This window comes from Hyaena hyaena, unplaced genomic scaffold (genome assembly GCF_003009895.1).
Source record: "Hyaena hyaena isolate Hyena2069 unplaced genomic scaffold, ASM300989v1 scaffold_245, whole genome shotgun sequence".
NCBI classification, from domain to species: domain Eukaryota; kingdom Metazoa; phylum Chordata; class Mammalia; order Carnivora; family Hyaenidae; genus Hyaena; species Hyaena hyaena.
Genome location: NW_024080878.1, coordinates 595,092 through 621,317, shown reverse-complemented (window position 1 = coordinate 621,317; position 26,226 = coordinate 595,092). Strand labels below are relative to the sequence as shown.

Sequence of the window (26,226 nt, the reverse complement as noted above, 5' to 3'; positions counted from 1 at the left end):
TGCTATACAAATTGTTACCAAACATTGTGAAATGGAAGATAGCCAACTTATTTTATGAAGCTAGCCACAAGCTTGTATCAAAACTAACAAAGATGACTGAAAGGAAAATTACAGACCAGTTTAACTTATGAATGTAATTTTTAAAAATTAATTAATTAATTTACACCCAAATTAGTTAGCATATAGTGCAACAATGATCTCAGGAGTAGATTCCTTAATGCTTCTTACCCATTTAGCCTATCCCCCTCGGACAACCCCTCTAGCAACCAACATTGTTTTCTGTATTTAAGAGACTCTTATGTGTTGGTCCCCTCTCTATTTTTATATTATTTTTGCTTCCCTTCCCTTATGTTCATCTGTTTTGTTTATTAAATTCTTCATATGAGTGAAGTCATATGATGTTTGTCTTTCTCTGATCAACTAATTTCACCCTTAGCATAATACCCTCTAGTTCCATCCATGTAGTTGCAAATGGCAAGAGTTCATTCTTTTTGATTGCTGAGTAATACTCCATTGTATATGTATACCACATCTTCTTTATCCATTCATCTGTTGATGGACATTTGGGCTCTTTCCATAATTTGGCTAGTGTCGATAGTGCTGCATAAATATTGGAGTGCAGGTGCCCCTTTAAAACAGCACACCTGTATCCCTTAGAAAAATACCTAGTGAAGCAATTGCTGGGTCATAGGGTAGTTCTATTTTTAATTTTTTGAGGAACCTCCATACTGTTTTCCAGAGTGGCTGCACCAGTTTGCATTCCCACCAACAGTGCAAAAGGGTTCCTCTTTCTCCGCATCCTCGCCAACATCTGTTGTTGCCGGAGTTGTTAATGTTAACCATTCTGTCATGTGTGAGATGATATCTCGTGGTTTTGATTTGTATTTCCCTGATGATGAGTGATGTTGCGAATCTTTTCATGTGTCATTTGGCCATCTGGATGTCTTCTTAAGACAAGTGTCTATGCATGTCTTTTGCCCATTTCTTCACTGGATTATTTGGGTTTTTTTGGATGTTGAGTTTGAGAAGTTCTTCATAGATTTTGGATACTAACCCTTTATCTGATATGTCATTTGCAAATATCTTCTCCCATTCTGTCGGTTCCTTTTTAGTTTTGCTGATTGTTTCCTTGGCTGTTGCAGAAGCTTTTTATTTTGATAATGTTCCAAAAGTTCATTTTTGCTTATGTTTCTCTTGCCTCCAGAGGTGTGTTGAGTAGGAAGTTGCTGCAGCTAAGGTCAAAGAGGTTTTTGCCTGCTTTTCTCCTCTAGGATTTTGATGGCTTCTTGTCTTACATTTAGGTCTTTCATCCTTTTTGAATTTATTTTTGTGTATGGTGTAAGAAAGTGGTTGAGGTTCATTTTTCTGCGTGTCACTGTCCCGTTTTCCCAGCCTCATTTGCTGAAGAGACTGTCTTTATTCCATTAGATATTCTTTCCTGCTTTGTCAAAGATTAGTTGGCCATATGTTTGTGGGTCCATTTCTGGGTTTTCTGTTCTGTTCCATTGAGCTGAGTGTCTGTTTTTGTGCCAGTACCATACTGTCTTGATGATTATAGCTTTGTAATACATCTTGAAGTCCAGGATTGTGATGTCTCCAGGTTTGGTTTTCTTTTTCAAGATTGCTTTGGCTGTTTGGGGCCTTTTTATTTTCCATACAAATTTTTGGATTGTTTCTTCTTGCTCTGTGAAGAATACCTCTGTTATTTAGATAGGGATTGCATGAATGTAATTGAAAGCCCAAAATACAAATTTATCAGTTTTTTAGCATTAGAAAAATCATCCATCATGATCATGTAGGGTTCTTACTATAAGTGTAAGAATGCCTTAATATTAGGAAATCTTTTTAAAGAATACAACACACCAAAAGATCCAATAAGAAAAAATATAATCACAATAGATAAGAATTGATAAAAGGTCACTCATTTCTGATTAGAAAACTAGTCCTAAACAACTAAAACCAACAAGACATTTCTTTACTGAAATAAATATATCTAATTTCCTTTCCTGGTCAAGCTTATTCCAGTTCAAAGGGCAAAAATATATTCCATACATCCCTAGCCTTATCAATCTGTGACTACAAAATATACTTTTATGTAATATCAGAAATAGTGTGGATTTTAAAAAAACCCTAATAATGTACTCCCAGTTACTTCTGGATGTTTCTTAAGGTTTCTCTTACATGTACTGCAAACACATTTCTCCCTCCTTCCTTAGCTCACATCTTTCCAACTTGCCACCTTATAGCTGCCAATAACTCTAGTTAGATAGAGTATGCCCAGTATAGTGGGCATACCTGTTTCTATGCTCAGTAAAAATAGCACCCAAGAGTTCAATAGGTCTTTTTTTTTTTTTTTTTTGCTATTTGAGTATAAAAATGAAGATATTTCTAATATTGCCTTAGAGAATTAGTAATAAGTAGTTTTATAAAATCAAATTATCTACTCCTTTGTGAAGGTGTTAGTATGAATTTGCCCTAATAATAAGCTGAGTAAGGTTTAGATTTTGAAACCACAATAATGAATGTTTTACATCACTATTTTCAAGGCTTTATTATTTATTTTTAATTTTTTTTTACCACAGCCCACATTAAGAAGAGGCAGTGGATGGGTGAGACAGGTGAAAGGGATTAAAAGATACAGTTTTCCAGTTATAAGTCACAGGGATGTAAAAAGTACAGCAAAGGAAAGGTAGTTAATATTATAATAACTTTTTATGCTCACAGATGGTAACTAGACTTATCATGGTGATAATTTTATAATGTATATAAATGTCGAATCATTATGTTGTATACCTTAAACTAATATACTCTTGTACGTCAGTTATACTTCAGTAAAAAATATGTCTTTTACTGTGACTCAGTACATACACAGACACAAATATTCTCTACATATGTATCTATATAATTAGAAGTTTTATAGAAGTTACCAAGGATGTATGCAAAATACTCATATTATCCTCTTAGAATTAAAAAAAATTGATGTCAACTCACCAAACTGATTTCCCTAGACCATGCTTTTCAACAATTTTATGGTTATTAATTTTTTAAAAATCTTTTAAAATTAAAAAAATTTTAATGTTTTCTATTTATTTCTGAGAGAGGGAGACAGTGTTAACAGAGGAGGGTTAGAGAGAGAGGGAGACACAGAATCCAAAACGGGCTCCAGGCTTTGAGCTAGCTGTCAGCACAGAGCCTGACGCAGGGCTTGAACCCACGAACCATGAGATCATGATGTGAGCTGAAGTTGGATGCTTAACCAACTGAACCACCCAGGCACCCCTATGGTTATTAAATTTTCAAAGATGAAAACCCATTGGTTTTTAGAAATACATCCTAATTGTGTTGTAAATATTAACTCTTCATGTATAGGCAGGATGCTTTTGGTGCTAGCGAAAGTTTTTCTCTGATTTATAGGAGGGTGATAGAATGAGGAAGAACCTTCTAAATTATTATTTATTTTCTTTCTGCAGCTCTCATGTGTGAATATAAGTGTAGTGCATCATTACTGTAAAGACCTCACCAACTGAAAGTTACAGTTTTCACCATCAGCTCACCTTATATCTTTTGGTCTGGTTCTTTTCCTCAAGGAGAAGAAACTTCTTTCTTTCAAGTTGCTTTTGTTGCAGAGTTAACCAAATGGCCAATAGTGGCTTTGGTAAACAATGTGCAAAATGCTCCAACTGTTCATCTACTTCTAAGCAAGATGAATTTTATGTATGTGCCTGTAAAAGAAGGCCTTCTCCAATCTCTGTGGTGGAAATGTCCCAAGCATCAAGCATTGTCAGCTCAGAATGTGTAGTTTCATCAGAGAAAAACAAAGAAAACCAATCCAGCACAGATAATGCCTCTGTGAAAGATATGGTAAATATTGAAGATTCTATATCCCAATACGATATTCCATTTCCTAATCCCAAGCTTAGCTTCATCTATATCCCATGAGCCCTTGTCAGCTAAATCATTGCCTTCTTAACTATTAAAGGAACATTTCTTGATTATGTGAGAGGTGAGCAAAATTGGTTAGTAATTTCTTTTATGATAATTCCATCCACTGCCAATTAGTTATTTTCCATGATCATGAATAATCTGGAATGTTATTCCAGCTTCTTTAGTTTTTAATGGTTTATACAGAAATGAATTGGTTTTCAAGTTGGATTAAATCTGAATTTGGTGGCATTGTTGTAGTGAAATATAGTGTGGTTATTATTTAAGACAATTCCTATTTATCTAGATGGAATATCAAATATACTTTCCAAAACCGATATATGTTGTTACAGTCTATGACAACCTGGTTGGATTGGTTTGGGGGTATTTTACTTTTATGGAGAAGAGGCAGTGTGGAAGATTGTAGTTGATAGAGCACAACATTGGAGACTGAGAGCAGTTAAGTTTTTAAAAAGATTCTCAGTCCTCAAAGATGTCCAGCTCTTTTTCAAATTTTTACCCCAAACTATTATTTTTTATTTGTATTACAGTATAGTTATTGCCATATAGACTTCTCTGATTTCATTACTATATTATTTTCATTCAAAGGATATTTTGTGACTGTTTGGTCAATAATTTTTTATATATAACCTATTCGAGGTAACTGTTATATTTTATTTTATTTTATTTTACAAATAGTTTATTGTCAAATTAGTTTCCACATAACACCCAGTGCTCATCCCCACAAGTGCCCTCCTCCATGCCCCTCCCCCTCCCCCCCACATCCATCAGTCCTCAGTTTTTGTCAGCATTCAAGAGTCTCTCATGGTTTGCCTCTCTCCCCTTACCCCACCATTTCCCCCCTTCTTCTCCCCCTTGTTCCTCTGTTAAGTTCCTCCTAATCCTCTTATATTTGCAAACATATGATATTTGTCCTTCTCTGCCTGACTTATTTCTCTCAGCATAACACCCTCAAGGTCCATCCATGTTGCTACACATGGCCAGATTTCATTGTTTCTCATTACCATGTAGTATTCCATGGTATCGAGGTGACTGTTAAATTTTAAAACAAGGGTAATTGAGAAAGCACTGAAGTTGCTTTCTCTTGTGATTTTGAAGAATCATCAGGGAAGTTCTGATGGATTTGTGATGCAGGTTATCATGTAGACTTGCCTAGATTCAGGTGATTAGATTGAATGCTGGCTTCTTATGGTCTCTTTTAACATAATAAGCCAATGAATCATATGGGACTTAGAATTTGAAGAAAGACAATAAGCTGTCTTGTACACAATAAATATCAGCACACATTAAAGATTATTTAAATTAGGGTTTATATTTTGTTAAGATAAGACACAAGTGTATTGTATTTTTACTACAAGTATATTATATCTTAATTTTTTTATTCCTTTTGGTGTAAGCCCTCAAAAAGCATCAATGTGGAGAGAAAACCATCTCAACAACAATGGAGTCGGGGAAACATTACAGAGGGAAAAGTTCCTCACATAAGGATAGACAATGGAGCTGCTATTCAGGTATATAGAAAGCAAACTGAAACTTCTAGGAACTTCTAAGTCAATAGTTCATGGCAAAAATGGCTTAAAAATTATTCTCTAAGGAAAGGAAGGAAAGAAAAGAGACAATTTAGCAGATTCAAGTATGCCAAAGTCTTTACCAAAGAAAATGCAGACTAATTATTTTTTCTGCTTATTAATGGACCAGATAGACTTTAATTAAAGCAGAGGACAGTTTTTAAAATTTTTTTTTAATGTTTTTATTTATTTCTAGGAGAGAGAGGGAGAGAGAGAGAGACAGCATGAGCAGGGGAGGGTCAGAGAGAGAGGGAGTCACAGACTGAAACAGGCTCCAGGCTCTGAGCTGTCAGTCAGCACAGAGCCCGACACGGGGCCCGAACCCACGAACCGCGAGATCACGACCTAAGCGAAAGTCGGATGCTTAACTGACTAAGCCACCCAGGCGCCCCCGCAGAGGACATTTTTATTAGTAAAATGAGAACATTTTGGTCTTTAGGTTTTGCCTGTTGCTGAGAACAATCTTGGAGTCTTTGTGTAGACCTCTTGAAGACACAGAGAAAGACCAGATGACTTTAAATGGTTTGGCTATTCATTTCCTTGATGAGTGGTGGTGAGGCCAGAATTTCCCTCATGGCCCCTCCATTTTTTCTAGCCTGTGATTGAATGGATACCAATATTACTCTTCTAAGGATTCTAATTATTATGGTTTGAATATTATTACAATTTTAGAAATTAAAATGTGTTCTTAACATCACATCAAAAGAACCACAATAAGAACAACTAGAAGAAGAAAATTGAATTAACATTAAATAACTTTTTTTAAAGAAAGATTTATTAATTTTTGAGAGAGAGAGACAGAGTGTGAGTGAGGGAGGAACAGAGAGGGGGACACAGAATCTGAAGCAGGCTCCAGGCTCTGAGATGTCAGCACAGAGACCAAGGTGGGACTGAAACTCCGGGACTGCAAGATCATGACCTGAGCCAAAGTTGAACTCTTAACTGATTTAGCCACTCAGGCTCCCCAACATTAAATAACTTTCAAAAGTTGTTTTAAGAGATATTTTGCAATTTACTTGAAGTTTTCAGAAAAACTTCCTGAGAATTCTAACTTGAAAAATTTAATTGTCCCACTTTAAATAAAAGGCCTGTATTTTTGAGGGGGATGCCTAGGTGTCTCCATAGGTTAAGTGACCAACTCTTGCTTTTGGCTCAGGTCATGGTCTCGTGGTTCATGGGTCCAAGCCCTGTGTCCGGCTCTGCAATGATGGCACAGAACCTGTTTGGAATTCTCTCCCTCTATGTCTCTCCCCTGCTCACTCTCTCTGTCTATCTCTCAAAGTGGATAAATAAACTTAAAAAAAATAGATAAATAACCTGTACTTTTAAAAACTCCACAACTACTGAATTTTAAATTTAATGATAAGAGCTTTTTTAAAAGCAAAATATGCTCGTGGTAAAATATTAGGAAAATATAGATAGAAAAGTGAAGAAAATAAAAGTCATGAGCCAGATATAACCAATTTTAAAGTGTATTACTTTTATTTTTTCTTTGCATGTATGTCATATTCTTTTTTTCAGTTTTTTCCCCATTTTAAATATGAAATATTTCAAATATATACATATTTTTTAAGGAAACAACCTTAACTAGCATAACTGAAGTTTTTCTCATCCCATTAAATGGACAGGATCATTTTAAAGTTTTTCAACATTTTGGAAGAGTAAAAAAAGGAATTACAGTTATCCAAAATTCTACTATCCAGTGATAGCTACTCTTAATGTTTAGATGACCATCTTTCCAGACACCAATGTCAGCACCCCCACATGCCCACATTTTCATAATGGGATCATATGCTTTCACAGTCTACACTGTATCATTCTATGTCAATAAAAATAGATCTATATTACCATTTATATAGCATCCTCTTAAAATTATTATAAGCAAGAAGTAATTTTCTCCTTATTTTCACCATTATATAATGATGTCAAAACACTTAGTTGAAGAAAAAGATTATTTTATAAAACTAGTTGGGTAATAGGGCTATTTCTATATCCATTCCTCATTTAAAATACCCTGTTTAAACAGTGTTAAAATACTGTGTCCAAGATGTGGTTCTGTATGTTAAAGGAGCAAATGAGAGTTTAGTTTTTAAAGGACAAGAAAAATTGGGGAAATGGTTATAGAGTTTAGATCATTTTGTTCCGTGGAAAACAAAAGGCATAAATGACCATTTAAATTGAGATTTTACTCATTTTCATAATACATAGTTGGGAGTTGCATACAAATGTAATAAAAATAAAATGTTTTGTCTTATTTTAGTCAACTTAGTTTTTCTGATTTTGATTCTCACCATTAAGTGGTTGTGGAAAGAATGAGGAGACAAAGTAATTATAAATCACTGGAAGTCCAGGCTCAGGAACCATCACCTGGGCAGGAGGTACCCTGTGTAAGTCTAGGAGTTGCCATTCAAAACATTCAAGACCATAAATCCAAAGTTCTTACTCCAGGGTTCAAGTCCACATAGTTGGTCTGTCATTTCTCTTACAGGTGTATATATGCAGAAGGTTCCTGGCTGGCTGGTTTACTGACTGAATTTATTGATTGATTCATTCATTTACTCATTCATTCATTCCATATTTGCACTACTGTGCCTTTGGAATGCTTGCTTTGCTTTGTTTGCTTGGATTATAGAAAAAAGATTCTCAATTATTTGCTTTTGTTCCCTCACATGCTGATCTCAGAAGCCTTCTCTTTTGTGATGTTTTCCCTAGTTCTCCCAGTATTCTAGCTCTGGTCTCTGGCCCCAGTGTTGTTTTGTATTTTTTTAACTTAAGACTTATAACTTAAGTGATAATCTCATCTCTTGAGTAGATTACAAATTCTGAGAAAAGAGCAATTGTGTTTTGTCCATTTTTGTACAAAATATGTACACAAGGAACTATCTAAGGAAAATCTAACATGTTGAAGCCGAACACTCTTCCTCCTTCCTTCTTTCCTTCCTCCCTCCCTCCATCTTTACTTTCCCTCCCTTCCTTCCTATCTCTCCCTCCCTCCCATGTGCTAAGTATGAATATTTTACCTACAAAGTTTCAGGGTAGGCTTTCTAAGGATACAGAAGAAACAGCTTAAGTTTCTAGACCATCTTGGAAGAAAAACATGAACCGAAGTATTTGTAAGAAAGAGAATAATAATAATGCTTGAGTACCAATGCACACATGCTGAGGGAAGTCAAAATAATGGAACAATTACCATGGTGCAAAGTCAAGGGACCCCTTCATGAAGGAGATAAGTTAAGTAGTTGGACACTGAATCTTTTCTTATGAAAGTAAGACAAGAATGTAAGCAGTAGAAGATATGAAGACTAGTAGCTAATATATCTCTTGCATGGCAAAGGTGAAAGTGGTTGCAGAGAAACAGAGTAGCATCTCCAGGAAAGGCTTTGTCTGCTGACCCAGCAGAGGCTTCACCTAAGTGGCATTACTTTAGATGTTTTGTCATATTCTACCAGAAAGTCTTATTACTACCCTGATATTGATTTGGATCAAGGAGACTGACTTCCTCAACCAAATTCAAAAGAAAAGAAAGTGTAAATGAGTTACATGGGTTTTTTTAAATTTTACAATGAGAACTAGAATGCTGGTGTTGGCAAAAACAGTGTGTTCTTTTTTTTTTTTTTTAATAACCTTAACTTTTATTGAGTGCTTACTGTGTTCTAGGCACTATGCTTTTTTTTAAAAAAGTTGAAGTGTAGTTGACATACAATGTTATGTTGGTTTCACTTTCAAGTGTACAACTTAGGGGGCGCCTGGGTGGCTTAGTCGGTTAAGCGTCCGACTTTCGCTTAGGTCATGATCTCGCGGTTTGTGGGTTCGAGCCCCGCGTCGGGCTCTGTGCTGACTGCCAGCTCGGAGCCTGGAGCCTGTTTCAGTCTGTGGCTCTGTCTCTCTCTGACCCTCCCCTGCTCACGCTCTCTCTCTCTCTCTCTCCTAGAAATTAAAAAAAAAAAAAAGTGTACAACTTAGTGATTCAACAGTTCTACCCATTATGCTGTGCTCATCATGGCAAGTGATGTTATCATCAGAAGTTAGATAATAACTGGAAGGACTCTTGGTCTGGATAGAGTTACTATAGATTGTTTTTACTTTCTTCTCAGTGCTGACCTACATTAAAATTTCTGTCAGATATTGCTTTTTCTAAAACAAAAGGAATAAAATCACTAAAGTGACTTTTAATAGAAATATTGAAGTAAAGAAAGAGTGTTACTTTGTAAACAGAAAAGCAGTTAGTTAATAGGTGTTGATTTTATAATATAGCTCTCACAATTTGGGGTTAATTTCTTTGATGAGTGTATTTTTATACACACAAACACACTTATATGTAGGCATTAATATTTCATTTCTCCTTTTTCTTATGAAGACATTTTATTAACATTGTAGTTTGTAAGAGACTCATTTTTATATTTTTGACATTTTCTGTATTTCTCCAGTGGGAGTTCAAGGTTTTCCACCAAAAGATATTTAATGAAATTTGCCAAAACTTCTTTTTGGTTAATTAACATCAAATAGGTGGCATCTTCTATTTGATTTTACTCTGGAGCAGAAACTCTCTCCCCTTGGTTGGATACCTGTCAGTATTATGTGTTCATTTTTAATACCTGATGAATGGCAGAAAGAAACAAAGGAGCTCTTATTTTTTATCCAGGAAATCTATACCTTTGGAAGAATATTGGGAAAAGGGAGCTTTGGAATGGTCATTGAAGCTACGGACAAGGAAACAGGAACTAAGTGGGCAATTAAAAAAGTGAACAAAGACAAGGTAAGACTTATTTGCAGCATCACACTGAGGGCACAGTGCCAGGGCTGGCCAGGGTTGGCAGTATAGTTTTCACACTAAAAGCTGACTCTGAGGGCAGGGCCTGGAGAAATATGGCCATTTCCCTAGCCTTCTGGGAAGGAACCTATTCTTGAACTCATGTATCTGGGAAAATCAAATGAAGAATTAACTCATGTAACCAATATAACCAAATAAGGGTAAAATTTTTCAGAGTGATTGAAAAGAAGGGCTGATTTTGTCTATCTAGCTGTAGGACTATGGGCTAGAGATGGCTTAGCTGGACTTAAGTCTCAGCGCTCTCTGCCAGTGTGGTTCAGAACAACTTTTCTCCTTTCCTCTCTCCTTTGATTACCTATTTCCTCTTTGTTAGCTAAGTCTCATTATCCATTCCACCTGTTCTTCCAGTTTGAAACACTTTTTCAGCAACTGTCAACTATACTGTTTACTTGTAGCCACTGTATTCCTCACCGGATTTCTCCTGGAGTGGACAGTGACTGGGCTTGTCATTAAGAGAGTCTGGCTTCTCAGGCTTTATCTCTGATCATCAAAAACCTGTGTGCCTGGGATAAAACAAAAGACAAAAGATGGTGGTTTTTTTTCTTGGGTTTGTGATGATTAATATTACATTTACAAAGTGAAATAGTAAGTTTTATGTATTCTTTAAAACAGACTATAGCAAATTACATACCATTTCTTTCTAAGAAAATAACACACATAAATCCTAATAAAAGGATATCTAGAGACTTTCTAGAAATCTTTAGAATTATAGAACCATCATGCTACAGGGGACGTTGTTTCCTTTGCCTCTTTAGTGTCAGAGAGGGTCAGGGGTTAGATTTTAGGGTTACATAGTAGGGTACCTGCTTGCAATTTTAGGATTTCATAATCTCGCATACACATACTGATGATGAGCATTTATAGACACTAATATAGTAAAATAAATTTATATAGTCAATATATGAATTAGACAATATATTTTGCTGTATTATATGCAGGTTAGGCCATTTGGGGAGGAAGGTAGGAATGGAATTGGGACTGATATTAGGAGAAATTGTGGTAACTTTCCATGTGTAGTCTAGATAAGAATTCACTCCTCACAGTTACTATTTCTCTTGACCCTCTAGGATAACCTTAAATTGTGACTTTTACCCTAGGGCATAGTGGGTAGGCAGTTTCCTCCTCACTCTGAGATGGTAATGGTTGAGAGTAAAGGTAATTGGATGCAGGGATGACTCTAGGTAAAATTTTAACCAGGTAAAGTTTGCCATGTGATCCATCTTTTTGCAGTCCTTTAAGAACTATTATGTATTTTCCAACCTTGGGTGGCTTTGGGGGTGGGCTTTGTTGTCCCTTTCAGGGATATTTTTATGTGGATGAGGGCAATGCTGGTAATTTAGATATCAATAGGGGTGATGATTGGTGGTAGTGGTGGTGAGGGTAGAAGAAGCTCTTCTAGAATGTCTTAGATGACTTTGTAGGAAATCAGTTGTGCCCTGATTTTGTGTTCCCTGGGATGTGCCTGCCTTTATCTTTTGCCATCGGGTATGATTAAAGGTTACATGTAAGGAGATAAAGCTGGAGTTAGGTTGGTCTAATGATAAGATATCTCTCTCTCTCTCTCTTTCTCTCTCTCTCTCTCTCTCAGAAGCTGGGGGTATCAGGAAGTGATATATTGTAGGGCTAGGTGTAGAGTCTCACTGCCTATTATTTTATATAAAAAATATATATATAAACACATGCACACATACATATATGTATATTCAAAGCAAAACAACAAAAGAAAAACATTTTGTTTTTAGCATCTCCAAATGATGTCACTGGAAAGTAGATTTTGGTTTTATTATGCTAACATCAAAGGATTAGCATGATTTTGAAGGAAATACCAAAGGCATTTTCAATACTAGAATAATTCTCTCAGGGGACAGAGACCATGTTGTAGTTAGTTTATAGAAACAGTCCAAGAACAGATGTGGCTTGAGACCAAATTATATATAACTTAAAATTGGACAACTTATCATGGAAATAAGTTGCATATTATCCTTTGGAAAGGGAACTTCTTCAGAAAGTGTAGGAAAAAATATAAAAACAACTATAACTATGATATTGAGGTTTGTAGTAGTGACATTCATATGTGAAATCTACGCGTCCTCATTATGAAAGGCCGGAAGCTCTGCTGTGAAGCTACTGGAACGGGAGGTGAACATCCTGAAAAGTGTGAAACACGAACACATCATACATCTGGAACAAGTGTTTGAGACGCCTAAGGTAAGGCTTGATCAGGTGCTGCACATTGAAAGTTGTTATTAATACAGATGAACATCACTCCCTTCTGCGGTAACCCCTGTAGAGCACAGGTGTTCTTGTCCTGGCATGTGTCTGTCACTGGAGATTGATGAGGGCATTCTGGAGGACTTTTATTATTGATTATATAATTAGGTGTCTGTTGATTAGATTGATGTCTTCAGTAATATTTCTGGGGTGGCTTGTTGAAAACAAATGTTTGTAATTGAAGCAACTTCATATGCAAACAGATAGTAATAAGAGCCTCCTTAGAGGTAGTTTTCCTTTTGTTTTGGGCTTTGGTTTCTCCATTAGAATCTCTTGGAATATCGTTGTAATTTTGCAAGGTTAGCTTTATAAGAAAGTTGGCATGGGTATATTTGGCACTGTGTAGAAGATATTTTACCATCTGTGTTTTACCAATGTGTTTAATCTTCCTTCTTCCCTAGACGTTATCATTCTTTTTGTTAAATGCCTGTGATTTTTGTTTACGGTTGTTCTGAAGCCTGAGTTATTTGCCATCCTGCCTCCAGATTGTTTAGTGCCTGCAGGTTTGGGTGTTTCTCTGCTTGGAGGTATATAATGTAGTGGTTAGGCATGTGGAGTCTGGGGACAGATTGCCTGTGCATTCAAATCCTGGCTCCACCCCTTATTAGCCATGAGATCATGATGTTACCCAACCTCTCTATACTTTAGTTTTCTCATTTGTAAAATGAGTTTAATAATAGTATCGACCTCATTTGGTTGTGTGTTCTCACCGTACGTCTTTTTTGTTTTATTTTTTTAATATAGTTTATTGTTAAGTTGGTTTCCATATAACACCCAGTGCTCATCCCAACAAGTGCCCTCCTCCATGCCCATCAGCCATTTGCCCCTTTCTCTCACCCCCATCAGCCTTCAGTTTGTTCTCAGTATTTAAGTCTTTTATAGTTTGCCTCCCTCCCTCTCCTTAACTATTTTTTCCCCTTCTCCTCCCCTATGATCCTCTGTTAAGTTTCTCCTGATCTATATATGAGTGAAAACATATGGTATCTGCCTTTCTCTGCCTGACTTTTTTTCACTTAGCATTATACCCCTGAGTTCCATTCATATTGCTACAAATGGCTAGATTTCATTCTTTTTCATTGCCATGTAGGACTCCGCTGTGTATATAAACCACATCTTCTTGATCCATTCATCAGTTGATGGACACTTAAGCTCTTTCCATGTTTTGACTATTGTTGAGAGTGCTGCTATGAACATTGGGGTACATGTGCCCCTATGCATCAGCACTCCTGTATCCCTCAGGTAAATTCCTAGCACTGCTATTGCTGCGTCATATGAGAGTTCTATTGTTAAATTTTTGAGGAAACTCCACACTGTTTTCCAGAGGGGCTGTACCAGTTTACATTCCCACCAACAGTGTAAGAGGGTGCCCATTTCTCCACATCCTTGCCAGCATCAATAGTCTCCTGATTTGTTCATTTTAGCCACTCTGACTGGTGTGAGGTGGTATCTCAATGTGGTTTTGATTTGTATTTTCCTGATGAGGAGGGATGCTGAGCATTGTTTCATGTGTCTGTTGGCCATCTGGATGTCCTCTGTGGAGAAGTGTCTGTTCATATCCTCTGCCCATTTCTTCACTGGATTGTTTGTTTTTCGGGTGCGGAGTTTGGTGAGTTCCTTATGGATTTTGGATACTAGCCCTTTATCTGATATGTTATTTGCAACTATCTTTTCCCATTCCCTCAGTTGCCTATTCGTTTTGTTGATTGTTTCCTTTGTTGTGCAGAAGACTTTTTATCTTGATGAGGTCCAGTAGTTCATTTTTGCTTTTGATTCCCTTGCCTTTGTAGATGTGTCCATTAAGAAATTGCTACAGCTGAGGTCAAGAAGGTTGTTTCCTGCTTTCTCCTCTAGGGTTTTGATGGTTTCCTGTCTCACATTCAGGTCCTTCATCCATATTGAGTTTATTTTTGTGTATTGTGTAAGAAAGTGGTCTAGTTTCATTCTTCTGCATGTTGCTGTCCAGTTCTCCCAGCATCATCTGTTAAAGAGGCTGCCTTTTTCCATTGATATCCTTTCCTGCTTTGTCAAAGGTTAATTGGCCATACATTTGTGGGCCCAATTCTGGGTTCTCTATTCTGTTCCATTGGTCTATGTGTCTGTTTTTGTGCCAATACCATACTGTCTTGATGATGACAGCTTTGTAGTAGAGACTAAAGTCTGGGATGGTGATACCTCTCATTTTGGTTTTCTTCTTCAATATTACTTTGGCTAGTCATTTGTGGTTCCATGCAAATTTTAGTATAGTTTGTTCTAGCTGTGAGAAGAATACTGGTGCAATTTTGATTGGGATTGCATTGAAGGTGTGGATTGCTTTGGATAGTAATGACATTTTAACAATATTTATTCTTCTGATCCATGAGCATGGAATGTTTTTCATTTGTGTCTTCTTCAATTTTCTTCATAAGTTTTCTATAGTTTTCATCATACAGATATTTTACATGTTTGGTTAGGTTTATTCCTAGGTATTTTATGCTTTTTCTGTGTGCAGTTGTGAATGAGATCAGTTTCTTGATTTGTCTTTCTGTTGCTTCATTATTGGCATATAAAAATGCAACCAAATTTTGTACATTGATTTTGTACCTTGTGACTTTGCTGAATTCATGGATCAGTTCTAGCAGACTTTTGGTGGGGTCTGTCGGGTTTTCCATGTAAAGTATCATGCCCTCTGCGAAAAGTGAAAATTTGACTTCATCTTTGCCAATCTTGATGCCTTTTATTTCCTTTTGTTGTCTGATTGCTGATGCTAGGACTTTCAGCTGTTAAACAACTGTGGTGAGAGTGGACATCCCTGTCGTATTCCTGATCTCAGGGGGAACGCTCTCAGTTTTTCCCCATTGAGGATGATGTTCGCTGAGGGCTTCTCATAGATGGCTTTTATGATATTTAAGTAAGTTCCTCCTATCCCGACTTTCTCGAGGGTCTTTATTAAGAAGGGATGCTGTATTTTGTCAAATGCTTTTTCTGCATCTATTGACAGGATCATATGGTTTTTATATTTCCTTTTGTTAATGTGATGTATCCCATGGTTGATTTGCAAATATTGAACCAGCCTTGTAACCCAGGAATGAATCCCACTTGATCATGGTGAAATATTCTTTTAACATGCTGTTGAATTCAATTTGCTAGTATCTTGTTGAGGATTTTTGCATCCATATTCATCAGGGATCTTGGCCTGTAGTTCTCTTTTTTTGCTGGGTCTCTGCTTTGGAAATCAAAGTGATGCTGGCTTCATAGAATGAGTCCGGAAGTTTTCCTTCCATTTCTATTTTTTGGAATAGCTTGAGAAGAATGGGTATTAACTCTGTTTTAAATGTCTGGTAGTATTCTCCAGGGGAGCCGTCTGATCCAGGGCTCTTATTTGTTGGGAGATTTTTGATAACTGATTCAATTTCTTCTGTTCAGATTTTCTGTTTCTTCCTTGAGTTTTGGTAGTGTACGTGTGTTTAGAAATTTATCCATTGCTTCTCGGTTGTCCAATTTGTTGGCATATAGTTTTTCATAGAATTTCCTAATAATTGCTTGTATTTCATAGGGATTGGTTGCAATAAACCCATTTTCATTCGTGATTTTGTCTATTTGGATGCCTCTTTTTTCTTTTTTAGAAGCCTGGCTAGAGGTTTATCAATTTTGTTTACATTTTCAAAAAACCAGCTCTTGGTTTCATTGATATGTTCGGGTGTTTTTTGGGATTCTGTATTCTGCCCTGATCTTTATTATTTCTCTTTTTCTGCTGGATTTGGGATGTTCTTGCTGCTCTGCTTCTAGTTCCTTTAGGTGTGCTGTTAGATTTTATATTCGCGCTTTTTCTAGTTTCTTGAGATAGGCCTGGATTACAATGTATTTTCCTCTTAGGACTGCCTTTGCTGCATCCCGTAGAGTTCGATTGTTGTATTTTCATTTTAATTTGTTTCCATATATTTTTAAATTTCTTGTCTAATTGCCTGATTGACCCATTTGTTCTTTAGCAGGGTGTTTTTTAACCTTCATGCTTTTCGAGGTTTTCCAGACTTTTTCCTGTGGTCGATTTCAAGTTTCATAGCAATGTGATCTGAAAGTGTGCATGGTATGATGACAATTCTTTTATATTTATTGAGAGCTGCCTTGTGACCCAGTATGTGATCCATCATGGAGAATGTACCATGAGCACTCAAGAAGAAAGTGAATTCCATAGCTTCAGGATGTAGTGTTCTAAATATATCTGTCAAGTCCATCTGGTCCAATGTGTCGTTCAGGTCCATTGTTTCTTTAGTGATTTTTCTGTCTAGTTGATTTATCCATTGCTGTAAGTGGAGTAGTAAAGTGCATTTAGCACATCCTTATCAATAAGATTGCTTATGTTTCTCACCATACTTCTTAAGGGAGATGATTCACTCTCAAAAATACCAAATAAAAGCTCTGCTGTCTACTTAACAGTAGGTTTACAGCCTACTGGAAAGATGTACAAACCTCACCCCTCACCCCGCCCCCACGCACACAATGGATTCCCAAACCCTTAGACACTTCATATCCTGGTTCTTCTTCACCTCTCCAAAATTGTGGGGCTTATTTTGGCGGGCTTTGCACTGATCACACATTAAAGAACAAAGGGGGGAGCTACTGAAAGTCTCTGCATCACCTCAGGGAATGTACTTTTGTTCCAATCAGATTACTTTTTGCCTTACATGGGCCTAGGCAATGTCCAGGTAAGACTGTAACCTCTGTAGTACTCAGCCAATGAGGAACCAGGGGAGGGACCTGCACACTCGGAAGTAAATTATATGCTGTGAATGCCCCAAGTATGCCTGTCTGTCAGACACTGACTCTTGCAAGAACCTTGATTAAAGCCTCACTTTACTGTGCTTCAGGTCCCTGTATCCTTTGATTGGGTTGGTGGGTTTATTCCTTATAGTTGTTGAAGCATTAAATTGGAAAATGGATATAAAGCATCTGTCTCTTTAACTGTTAGCTATTGCTATTTGTTTCCTTTGTCAGTTTCTGAGGCAGAAATAGTCTGTTTGGGTTATGTATTATGCTTGATTCATTAGGAGTGCTTAATAACTACAAATGGCCACAGTTATCCTTTATGGGAGCAGTACATGACAATGATGCCAAAAGTCTCTTCTTTTCGGTATTAGAGTTATTTTTTATCCCCAAATCTTCTTAGAATAGTTTTGCTCTTTGTCATCAGTTTTAAGAGATTTGATAATGTACCTTGCTTTCAGTTTTCTTGTGCTTTAGGTTTATGCAGCCTCTTGGATCTGTGAGTTTATGGTTTTTATTAAATTGAAGGAAATCTTTGGTCATTTTTTGTTCAAATATTTATTCTGCCTTGTATTCCAAGTACCCATGTTAGAATGTTAGATTGGTTGATATTGTCCACAGCTTACTTTTTTCTTTGTTTAGCATCCTTTTCATTGTGATGTCTTCAGATTCAGTAATCTCTTTTTCTGTAACATCATATATGCTATTTATCTTTTCTAATGGAAATTTGATTTGATTCTTTTCTGTATCTTACATGTTTTTATTTAACATGCTCAATATTTACTCCTCCTTTTTAAATTTAGTTATAATAACTTTTAGTGTTATTTTCTACTAATTTTATAATATGTCATTTCTAGGTCAATTTTAATTGACTGATTTTTTCCCCCATTATGGTTTATATTTTCCTGCTTCTTTAAAAAACTTTTTTAATGTTTTTTTTTCATTTTTTAAAATGTTTTATTTATTTCTGAGAGAGAGACAGCGTGAGTGGGGGAGGGTCAGAGAGAGAGGGAGTTACAGACTCTGAAACAGGCTCCAGGCTCTGAGCTGGCTGTCAGCACAGAGCCCAACGCGGGTCTGAAACCCACGAACCGTGAGATCATGACCTGAGCCGAAGCTGAACGCTTAACCAACTGAGCCACCCAGGCACCCCTTTTTTAATGTTTTCTTTATTTCTGAGGGAGAGACAGCATGAACAGGGGAGGGTCAGGGAGAGAGGGAGACACAGAATCTGAAACAGGCTCCAGGTTCTGAGCTAGCTGTCAGCACAGAGCCTGATGCGAGGCTCAAACCCATGAACCATGAGATCATGACCTGAGCTGAAATTGGACGCTTAACCGACTGAGCCACCCAGGCACCCCTTCCTGCTTCTTTATATGCCTGTTAGTTTTTGATAGGATGCTAGATATTATTATATTCTTATAACTACTCTTGAGCTTTCTTGAGGGACATCATTTCTTGAGGTAAACTGTCTGATACTTCTGAAGCTTGCTTTAAGCTTTGTTACATGGTACCAGAGCAGCCTTTGTTCTAGGGCTATTTTTTTCTTATGAAAGAAGCAAGACCCTTTGAGAGTACTCTACCTGATCTCCTATGAATTATGAGATTTCCCGCTCTGCTGATAGGAATACAGGCTCTTTCTGTCCATCTGGAAGCTCCAGTGATTATTCCCTCTGCTCCTCTTGCATGGTTCTTTACCCAGCTTTGGGTATTTCCCTCATACACATAAACTGAGCAGTACTCTGCTGAAGACTTGAGGGGGAGCCTCTGCAAATCTCTGGAGCTTTCTCCTCTTTTGGTACTCTGCCAAAACTCTGTGAACTTTAGTTGTCTTGGCCTAAAGACAACTTCCTTCCTGGACTCCCTGCTCAATTTTCTCAATTTATGGAGACTGTTGGGCTCTCTCTGTATTCCTTCTTACTGCCTCATGGCCTACAAATTCTCTCTGGACAGTAAGCTAGGATGATCATGGGGCTTGTCTCATGTGTTTCCCTTCTTTCAGGAATCATCACTCTATCCTGTCTGATGTCTAATGTCTGAAAATTGTTGTTTTATATATTTTATCCATTTCTTAAGTTGTTTCAGGAGAGAGGGTCAGTCTATTCTCTGTCACTTCATCTTGGGCACAAGTGGGAGTCCAAATCTAGAATAGTTTGAAGGCAGAGGAAATTATCATCTGTGATTGGTTTGTTGTGGGGATTTTTTGTTTTTGTTTTTGTTTTGTGTTTTGTGTTTTTTTAATGTACTGCTGGCCCCTGATTCACACAGTTCAGATCTGCCTCCTCCCCTCATCAACTCAAATACCTAGACCTTCTACTGAAGCCATCTTAAAGATGAATGGAAATTGTTACCTGATTGGGTAGACCATGGTATTAGTACTGTCATTAAGTCAGACTATGTTGTGGCTTTATTTGTGAATCCAAATGTTCTCCAGATCTACATAATTATTTCTAATAATTATAAAAAGACTTATAAAAATTTTTATTGATATAACTTTTATCAACTTACATATTTAAACTTGACATCAATTTATGTTGTAAGCACTGTTAAAATAACTTTTGTTTCCAAATAGTTCACTTACCATTTATGATCCCTACAGTGCTATTAATAGAAAATGATATATAGTTCAGAAGCTTATTTATGTGTTAGACTTTGCACAATTCTTAAGTTACTTTTGAAATTCCAAAGCATCCTGAGGTTTAGTGAATCCGAATTTTGACTATTGGAAGAAAGGGTGTTAATCTTCTATTATTGTTTTCGTGCTTGCTGATTGAACACAGAAGTTGCATTAGTACTGGCTGCAGAATAGAATCAGACCCCAAAATCTTAAAAAAATCTATAAAAATTTAGCAGCAGAAGATGGTACAGAGATGTGTAGGGTTGTCTACTACTGAATAGCAATAGGTATGAAAGAGGCTTGCATTACAGTTGACTGTGAATGTTTTTGACTCAAGAAATGGCTTGACTTCTAGAAAACCTGGAGTGGTCTTAATATGCATCCACAGAAACAGCAAATATGGAAGAGGCACTTCACCCCTGGCTTTTTCCTACACCCAGTTAGTTATTAAGTCCCACTCTTTCTTCCTCCTAGGTAATTTTCATGTACTTTTCTTCTTCCCCTACTTATGTCCATTTGATGCCTGACATCTACCCCCCATAAACAAAGGTCAGCATACTATAGCGTGCAAGCCCAATCTGACGTGCTGCCTTTTTTTTTTTTATGGCCCATAAGCTAAGTTCTTTACATTTTTAAATGGCTGAAAAAAATTAAAAAGTAAATATTTGATGGCTTATGAAAAGTATATGAAACTAAAATTTCAGAGTCCATAGGTAAAGTTCTGTTGTGTTGTTCATGGCTGTTGTTATGCTATAACAGCAGTGCTGAGTAGGTGTAAAAGAGATTGTACAACCTACAAAGACAAAAATACTATCTGAAAAAAAAATTTACTATCTGGAGCAGGCCTTTAGAGAAAAAGTTTGCTGAGCCCTGCTCTACATTACTGTTAGAATGTTCATTTAGAAGTGCAAAACTGACAATATCACACACTTTTCCCCCCACTCCAGATACCAGCTTAAAAGACATCAGTGACTCCTTATGGGGGGAAAAAATGCAAACTCCTCTGTGTGACATCCAAGAATCTTTACAACCTGGCATTAACCTGTTTTTCCTAGCCTCACCCCTCACCACTCCACTGTTCTCTGCCCCACCAAACTCCCAGTGCTATTAACACTGAGATATCTGTTCTTTCAACAGCCAGTGCTGTTTCACTCTTTGGAGTGTTTGCAAATACCATGTGTTAAGCCTGTTCTTACCCCCATTCTCTAACCATAAGTCCCGATTCAGTTATCTAGACCTGCTTTTAATGTCACCTCCTCAGTGAGCATTTGTTAAACAGAGGCTCCTTTCCTCTGTAACCTCATGGCATTTTGGCTGTACCTCTTTGGTTAGCATGTACCATATGATACTGTATTTCTAACTGTACCATGAATTCCTTCAGGGTTAAGAACTCTGCCTTATGCCTCATTGTTCCTCTGGCATCCTGCACGGTATCTCGTGCATGATAGATAATAAATGATTTTAATGAATAGATTGATGATTTAGATTGTGATCATATTTCTACTATGTATGTGTAATATATAACATTTTAAAAATCCTCAACTGTATAATTTGCCCTCTGTCTCTCTCTCTCTCTTTAAAAATACAATGTCAGAAAATGTACCTGGTGATGGAGCTTTGTGAGGATGGAGAACTCAAAGAAATTCTGGATAGGAAAGGGCATTTCTCAGAGAACGAGACCAGGTGGATCATTCAGAGTCTCGCATCAGCCATAGCATATCTTCACAATAAGGGTAAGAAGAAGAGGGTCATCTGACTCATCGACTCCGTGAATGCAGATAGCACTTTTGTTTACAGGTGATCGTATTCAGGATTCATAGTCACAGAAATAATCCCCACTAAAATAGAAGATTTTATTTTTAAAAACTTCCTAAATTTTTTAAAACTTTAATTAAATATAATAAATATATTTTAGTTAGAAACAAGGTAGGTATACAGTCATCCTTGTACATGGACAAGGATGAATATTTCTATTCAACAGTCTGAAAAGCTGCTAATCTTATCAAAACAAAAGTAGGCAAGTCAATAATAAAAGTAAAATTTCAAAATGCTTATATTGTATGGAAGCGTTGAATCACTATAGGTGTATGCCTGAAACTAATATTATACTGTATGCTAACTAACTGGAACTTAAATAAAAACTAAAAAAACTCTGTATATTCTAGGCATTTTTGTTTCTTTGTTTTTTGTTTTACAGCAGTTTTAGGTTTGTAGCAAAATTGAGCAGAAGCTACAAGGATATCCGTCTACCCCTGTTTATACATGCACGGCCTCCTCCTGTTAGCAGAGGAGGTACCAGAGGGGTACGCATGTTACAACTGCTGAGCCTACACTGACACACTGTCATCACCCAAAGCCCATAGTTCACATCAGGGTTCACTCTTGGTGGTGTACATTCTGTTGGTTTTGACAAACGTATAATGACATGTATCTACCATTCTAGTATCATACAGAATAGCTTTGCTACCTTAAAAGCCACACTTAAAAATTATTCTAATTGCTTTACTGTTCTTTGATGTTACTGCCACTGCTTTTTCTCAGGCTCCTCCTTTTTCTCTTCAAGGTTATTTGGGCTCACACATGAGTTTAACACCTTCTCATTATACAGATGAGAGAAAAGTTTGTTCCGGAGAGGTGAAGTGACATGGTGAGGTGTGGCAGAGCTAGTATTAGAACCCAAGGGTCCATTCCACAGATATTTCCTGAGCAACTTCTGCGTGTGGTCGGACCCAGAGTTAGAAAGATTAAAAGACAAGGCCCCCACCCTTAAGGAATTCAGACTAGTGGGAGATTGAGTACAGAAAGCAAACTGTAATTCAATGTGATAATTTCTCTAGTGGAAAGCTCTATACAGTGCAAGGAGTATAGGAACCTAAGTGCCTCAGTTGACCTGAAAAGTCATAGAAGGATTCACAGAGGAAAAAAAATTTGAGCTGAGGAATACAAACTCAGATAAGAAAGAAGGGAGGGCTTTCCAGGTAGGGGCAACAATTTTTGCAAGGGCAGGAAATCAAGGGCTTAATACTATATGAATGTCAGTCCTCCCACATAGAGCTATAAATTCAGTATAATGCCAACCAAAATTTCCACAGGAATTTTCATGAAACTTGATAAAATTTTTCTGAAGTGGGCAAGAATAGCAAAGAAAACAATTAAAAAGAAGACCAATGGAGGCAGTAGGGAGACTTATTGTGTGCTATTTATGTCAGAAGAGATAAGCAAAGTAATGGAAACAATAAAAATTCCAAAAACACAGGCTGGGAGCTGTGTAAGGGAACCATAAGTGATTAGGTAGAATTGCCAGTCCGGGGCTCTTCAGCTATATTTTTCCAGCAATTATACATGTAAGTTTTTTAAGTCTGGGGAAATTATTGCTATGGATATGAACTGAATTAGTTACTTGCAGAGGAAATGTTTGGTACATGATTATTTGCATGTATATAAAATCCTACCTGAGGTCTCACATGTTCAACTGGAGATTTTGTGTCTTGGGGTTTTCGTTTGTTTGCTTTTTATTTTAACATATCAAGAGTAGTATGTTGTAGAAAAATATATTGAAATGAGTGCAGTTTGTATACATGTAGTTAAGTTGCAGTGTGCTAAATGTTTATATTGTCACCAGCATATGCATGGAAGTAAAGAAGCAATCCTCTATTTGAAGACCTAAGAACATGGGAAACCTTACGGGGTTTGTAACTATGATTGTCTACCTCCTCCTGGTGTTCGCCTAACTTTGGGCAGGATCCTCTGTCCCGCTCACTAGGCCACCTGTCATGAAGAGTGTCTGCTAGGCCAGTAGGGGGATGGGGAAGAGGAGGGAGTGCAAGAAAATGGCCCCTTCAGATTAAACATGTGGAGAAAAGGGATTTGAATATAAGGGAATGGAACAGGACAGAATTATGCTTGGTTCTCCCCAAAGTTTTTCATGTATGTATGTATGTATGATTTATTTTTTCCAGGGTTTTTAACAGTGGACTTTAGCTTGTCAATTACATATATCTGTTTTATTTATGTCCCCTCTAATTTTCCCTCATTCACTATTCATTTGATTTGTTGTTTATTTTCTTGGTAGATATAGTACATAGAGATCTAAAACTGGAAAACATAATGGTCAAAAGCAGCTTTATTGATGATAACAACGAAATGAACTTAAACATAAAGGTAAGATATTTGAAGTTGTGGTAAATATTTGCCTGTAAACAGTTTGATAGCAAAGTGACAAAGTACATCCTCTTTTTGGAAGCTTCTGAGCAGCCAAAAAATCAGTGTCTTGTGCTAAAAAAATAAACATTGGGGTGCCTGGGTGGCTTGATTGAGCATCCGACTTCGGCTCAGGTCATGATCTCTCATATAAGTTTGAGCCCCGCATTGGGCTCTGTGCTGACAGCTCAGAGCCTGGAACCCACTTCAAATTCTGTGTCTCCCTCTCTCTGCTCCTCCCCCACTCATGCTTTCTCTCTCTCGCTCTGAAAAATAAATAAACATTAAAAAATTAAAACAATAAAATAAAAATAAAATTTTTACAAAAGAGCTTGTAACTGACAAGAATAATTTTACAAGTTAAGTAGTGCTATTGAATCTTTTTTTAAAGTACATATTCATTTTGATGGTTCTAAATCATTAGTTAATAGCAAGCAAACAGATGCTCTGAATTCTAATTAATTTCAAATTTATGCCTGGTAATTTGATGTAAATGTGTTACAGATTTAGGAAAAAACACACCTTGGCTCTGCATTTGATACTAAATTAACGCTAAAGTCTGTATTTCTCATTGAAAATTTTCGTGGGTATTAATATTTATGTCCTAAGCACAATTAATGTGCCAAGTGTTTATTCTTCAAGATTTATTCAAATTAAGTGTTCCTTAATGTCAAATAAATGATAGGATACATTATTTATTACTTAGCACTTTAATAGTGGCTGCTTTCAAAATATATGAATGTGTTAATTTAGGAATAAAATGTTGTCTGTGAATAACTCGCTTTGTTGCAGGAGCTAAATCCCCATGTAATATAAGTGAGTTTAACAGCATTGTTGTTTTACCAAAGTAAGTAAATATTCTTGAATATTTTCATTTTAAACTCTGTGTGGGCAGGAATTATGTATGTTTTATTCACTGTTGGTACCTGGAGTAATGCCTGAAAACATAGTATGTGCTCACTTAATATTTAATGTTTGGTAAATGAGGGAATGATTGCTCTCTAAAGAACTGAATCAATTGTAAAACCTTTTGTATTTTTGATATTTGTGTAGATTTTCTGTGGAGAAAGATACATAGTATAATGTTCCAAGTGAGAGAATTGTGAAAACTTATGGAGAAATTGGTTATTCTATTTAGAAAAATAATGGCATCACACACTGATAGGAACATTTCTTACTCCAGAAGGCACTGGAAACTTTGCATTGAGTGTCCGTGGACCAAGAGCCTATCTTTGGTTGTATGATCAATAAATGTGCCTGTTTTTTTTTGTTTTTTTTTGTTTTTTTTTGCTTTAAGCCCAAGGCTGTTCCAACATGGGAGACAAGACCAAGGGCACACACTGAATATTTAATAACCGACTGTGTCCTGATCACGATTTGGAGCAGAGCAGGAAGAGATCAGTTGCAACAGCAGGGCCTCCCGTGTATTTGTAGCTTCACAGTTGCCTTTTTTTCCCTGTTAATTTGCTTCTTGTAGTTTTTAATAGCGTCATAATTGTTTTAATTAGTATACTCTAGATACACAAAGGAAGTTATAGTAAAGAAAAGACAGTATTTACCAGAGATAGTGTCTTATAAATAATTATAAAAAGGGGGCATTTTCTGTGAGTGCTGCCAAGGATAATGATCGCATTTCTAATGGTGCTTTAAACTGGAACAGAGCTTGAGTGTCAGAAAAATAAGAGAGTGAACCTACTAAGGCTAGAATGCATTTTACGATGAAAGAGGTTTTTGGGGGGGTTTTTTGTTTCTTTTATTTCTGAGATAGAGAGACAGTGTGAGCAGGGAAGGGTCAGAGAGGGAGGGAGATACGGAATCTGAAGCAGGCTCCAGGCTCTGAGGTAGCTGTCAGCACAGAGCCTGATACGGGGCTCGAAACCATGGACCGTGAGATCATGACCTGAGCTGAAGTCAGATGCTTAACCGACTGAGCCACCCAGGCACCCCTGAAAGACGTTTTTAAAACTAACTTTTTTTTTAATCTGAAAAAGCTAACTGCCTTCTTTCAAAATAGAACTTCCCATGTTGAGCTGGTAAGTTTAACTAGAAGGAAAAAT

General features: G+C 36.8%; 1 protein-coding gene across 1 annotated transcript in view; it reads left to right on the top strand.

The window, feature by feature from the left end:
• Nucleotides 1-26,226, top strand: part of STK33 (serine/threonine kinase 33) — a 160,076-nt gene that overhangs the window by 84,321 nt on the left and 49,529 nt on the right. Inside the window, exons 2-7 of the mRNA XM_039244587.1 lie at nucleotides 3,471-3,861; nucleotides 5,340-5,453; nucleotides 10,153-10,266; nucleotides 12,445-12,549; nucleotides 21,564-21,702; nucleotides 24,042-24,130. Coding sequence (XP_039100518.1) covers nucleotides 3,637-3,861; nucleotides 5,340-5,453; nucleotides 10,153-10,266; nucleotides 12,445-12,549; nucleotides 21,564-21,702; nucleotides 24,042-24,130 — 786 coding nt within the window. The 5' untranslated portion in view covers nucleotides 3,471-3,636. The remainder of the gene's footprint in view (nucleotides 1-3,470; nucleotides 3,862-5,339; nucleotides 5,454-10,152; nucleotides 10,267-12,444; nucleotides 12,550-21,563; nucleotides 21,703-24,041; nucleotides 24,131-26,226) is intronic.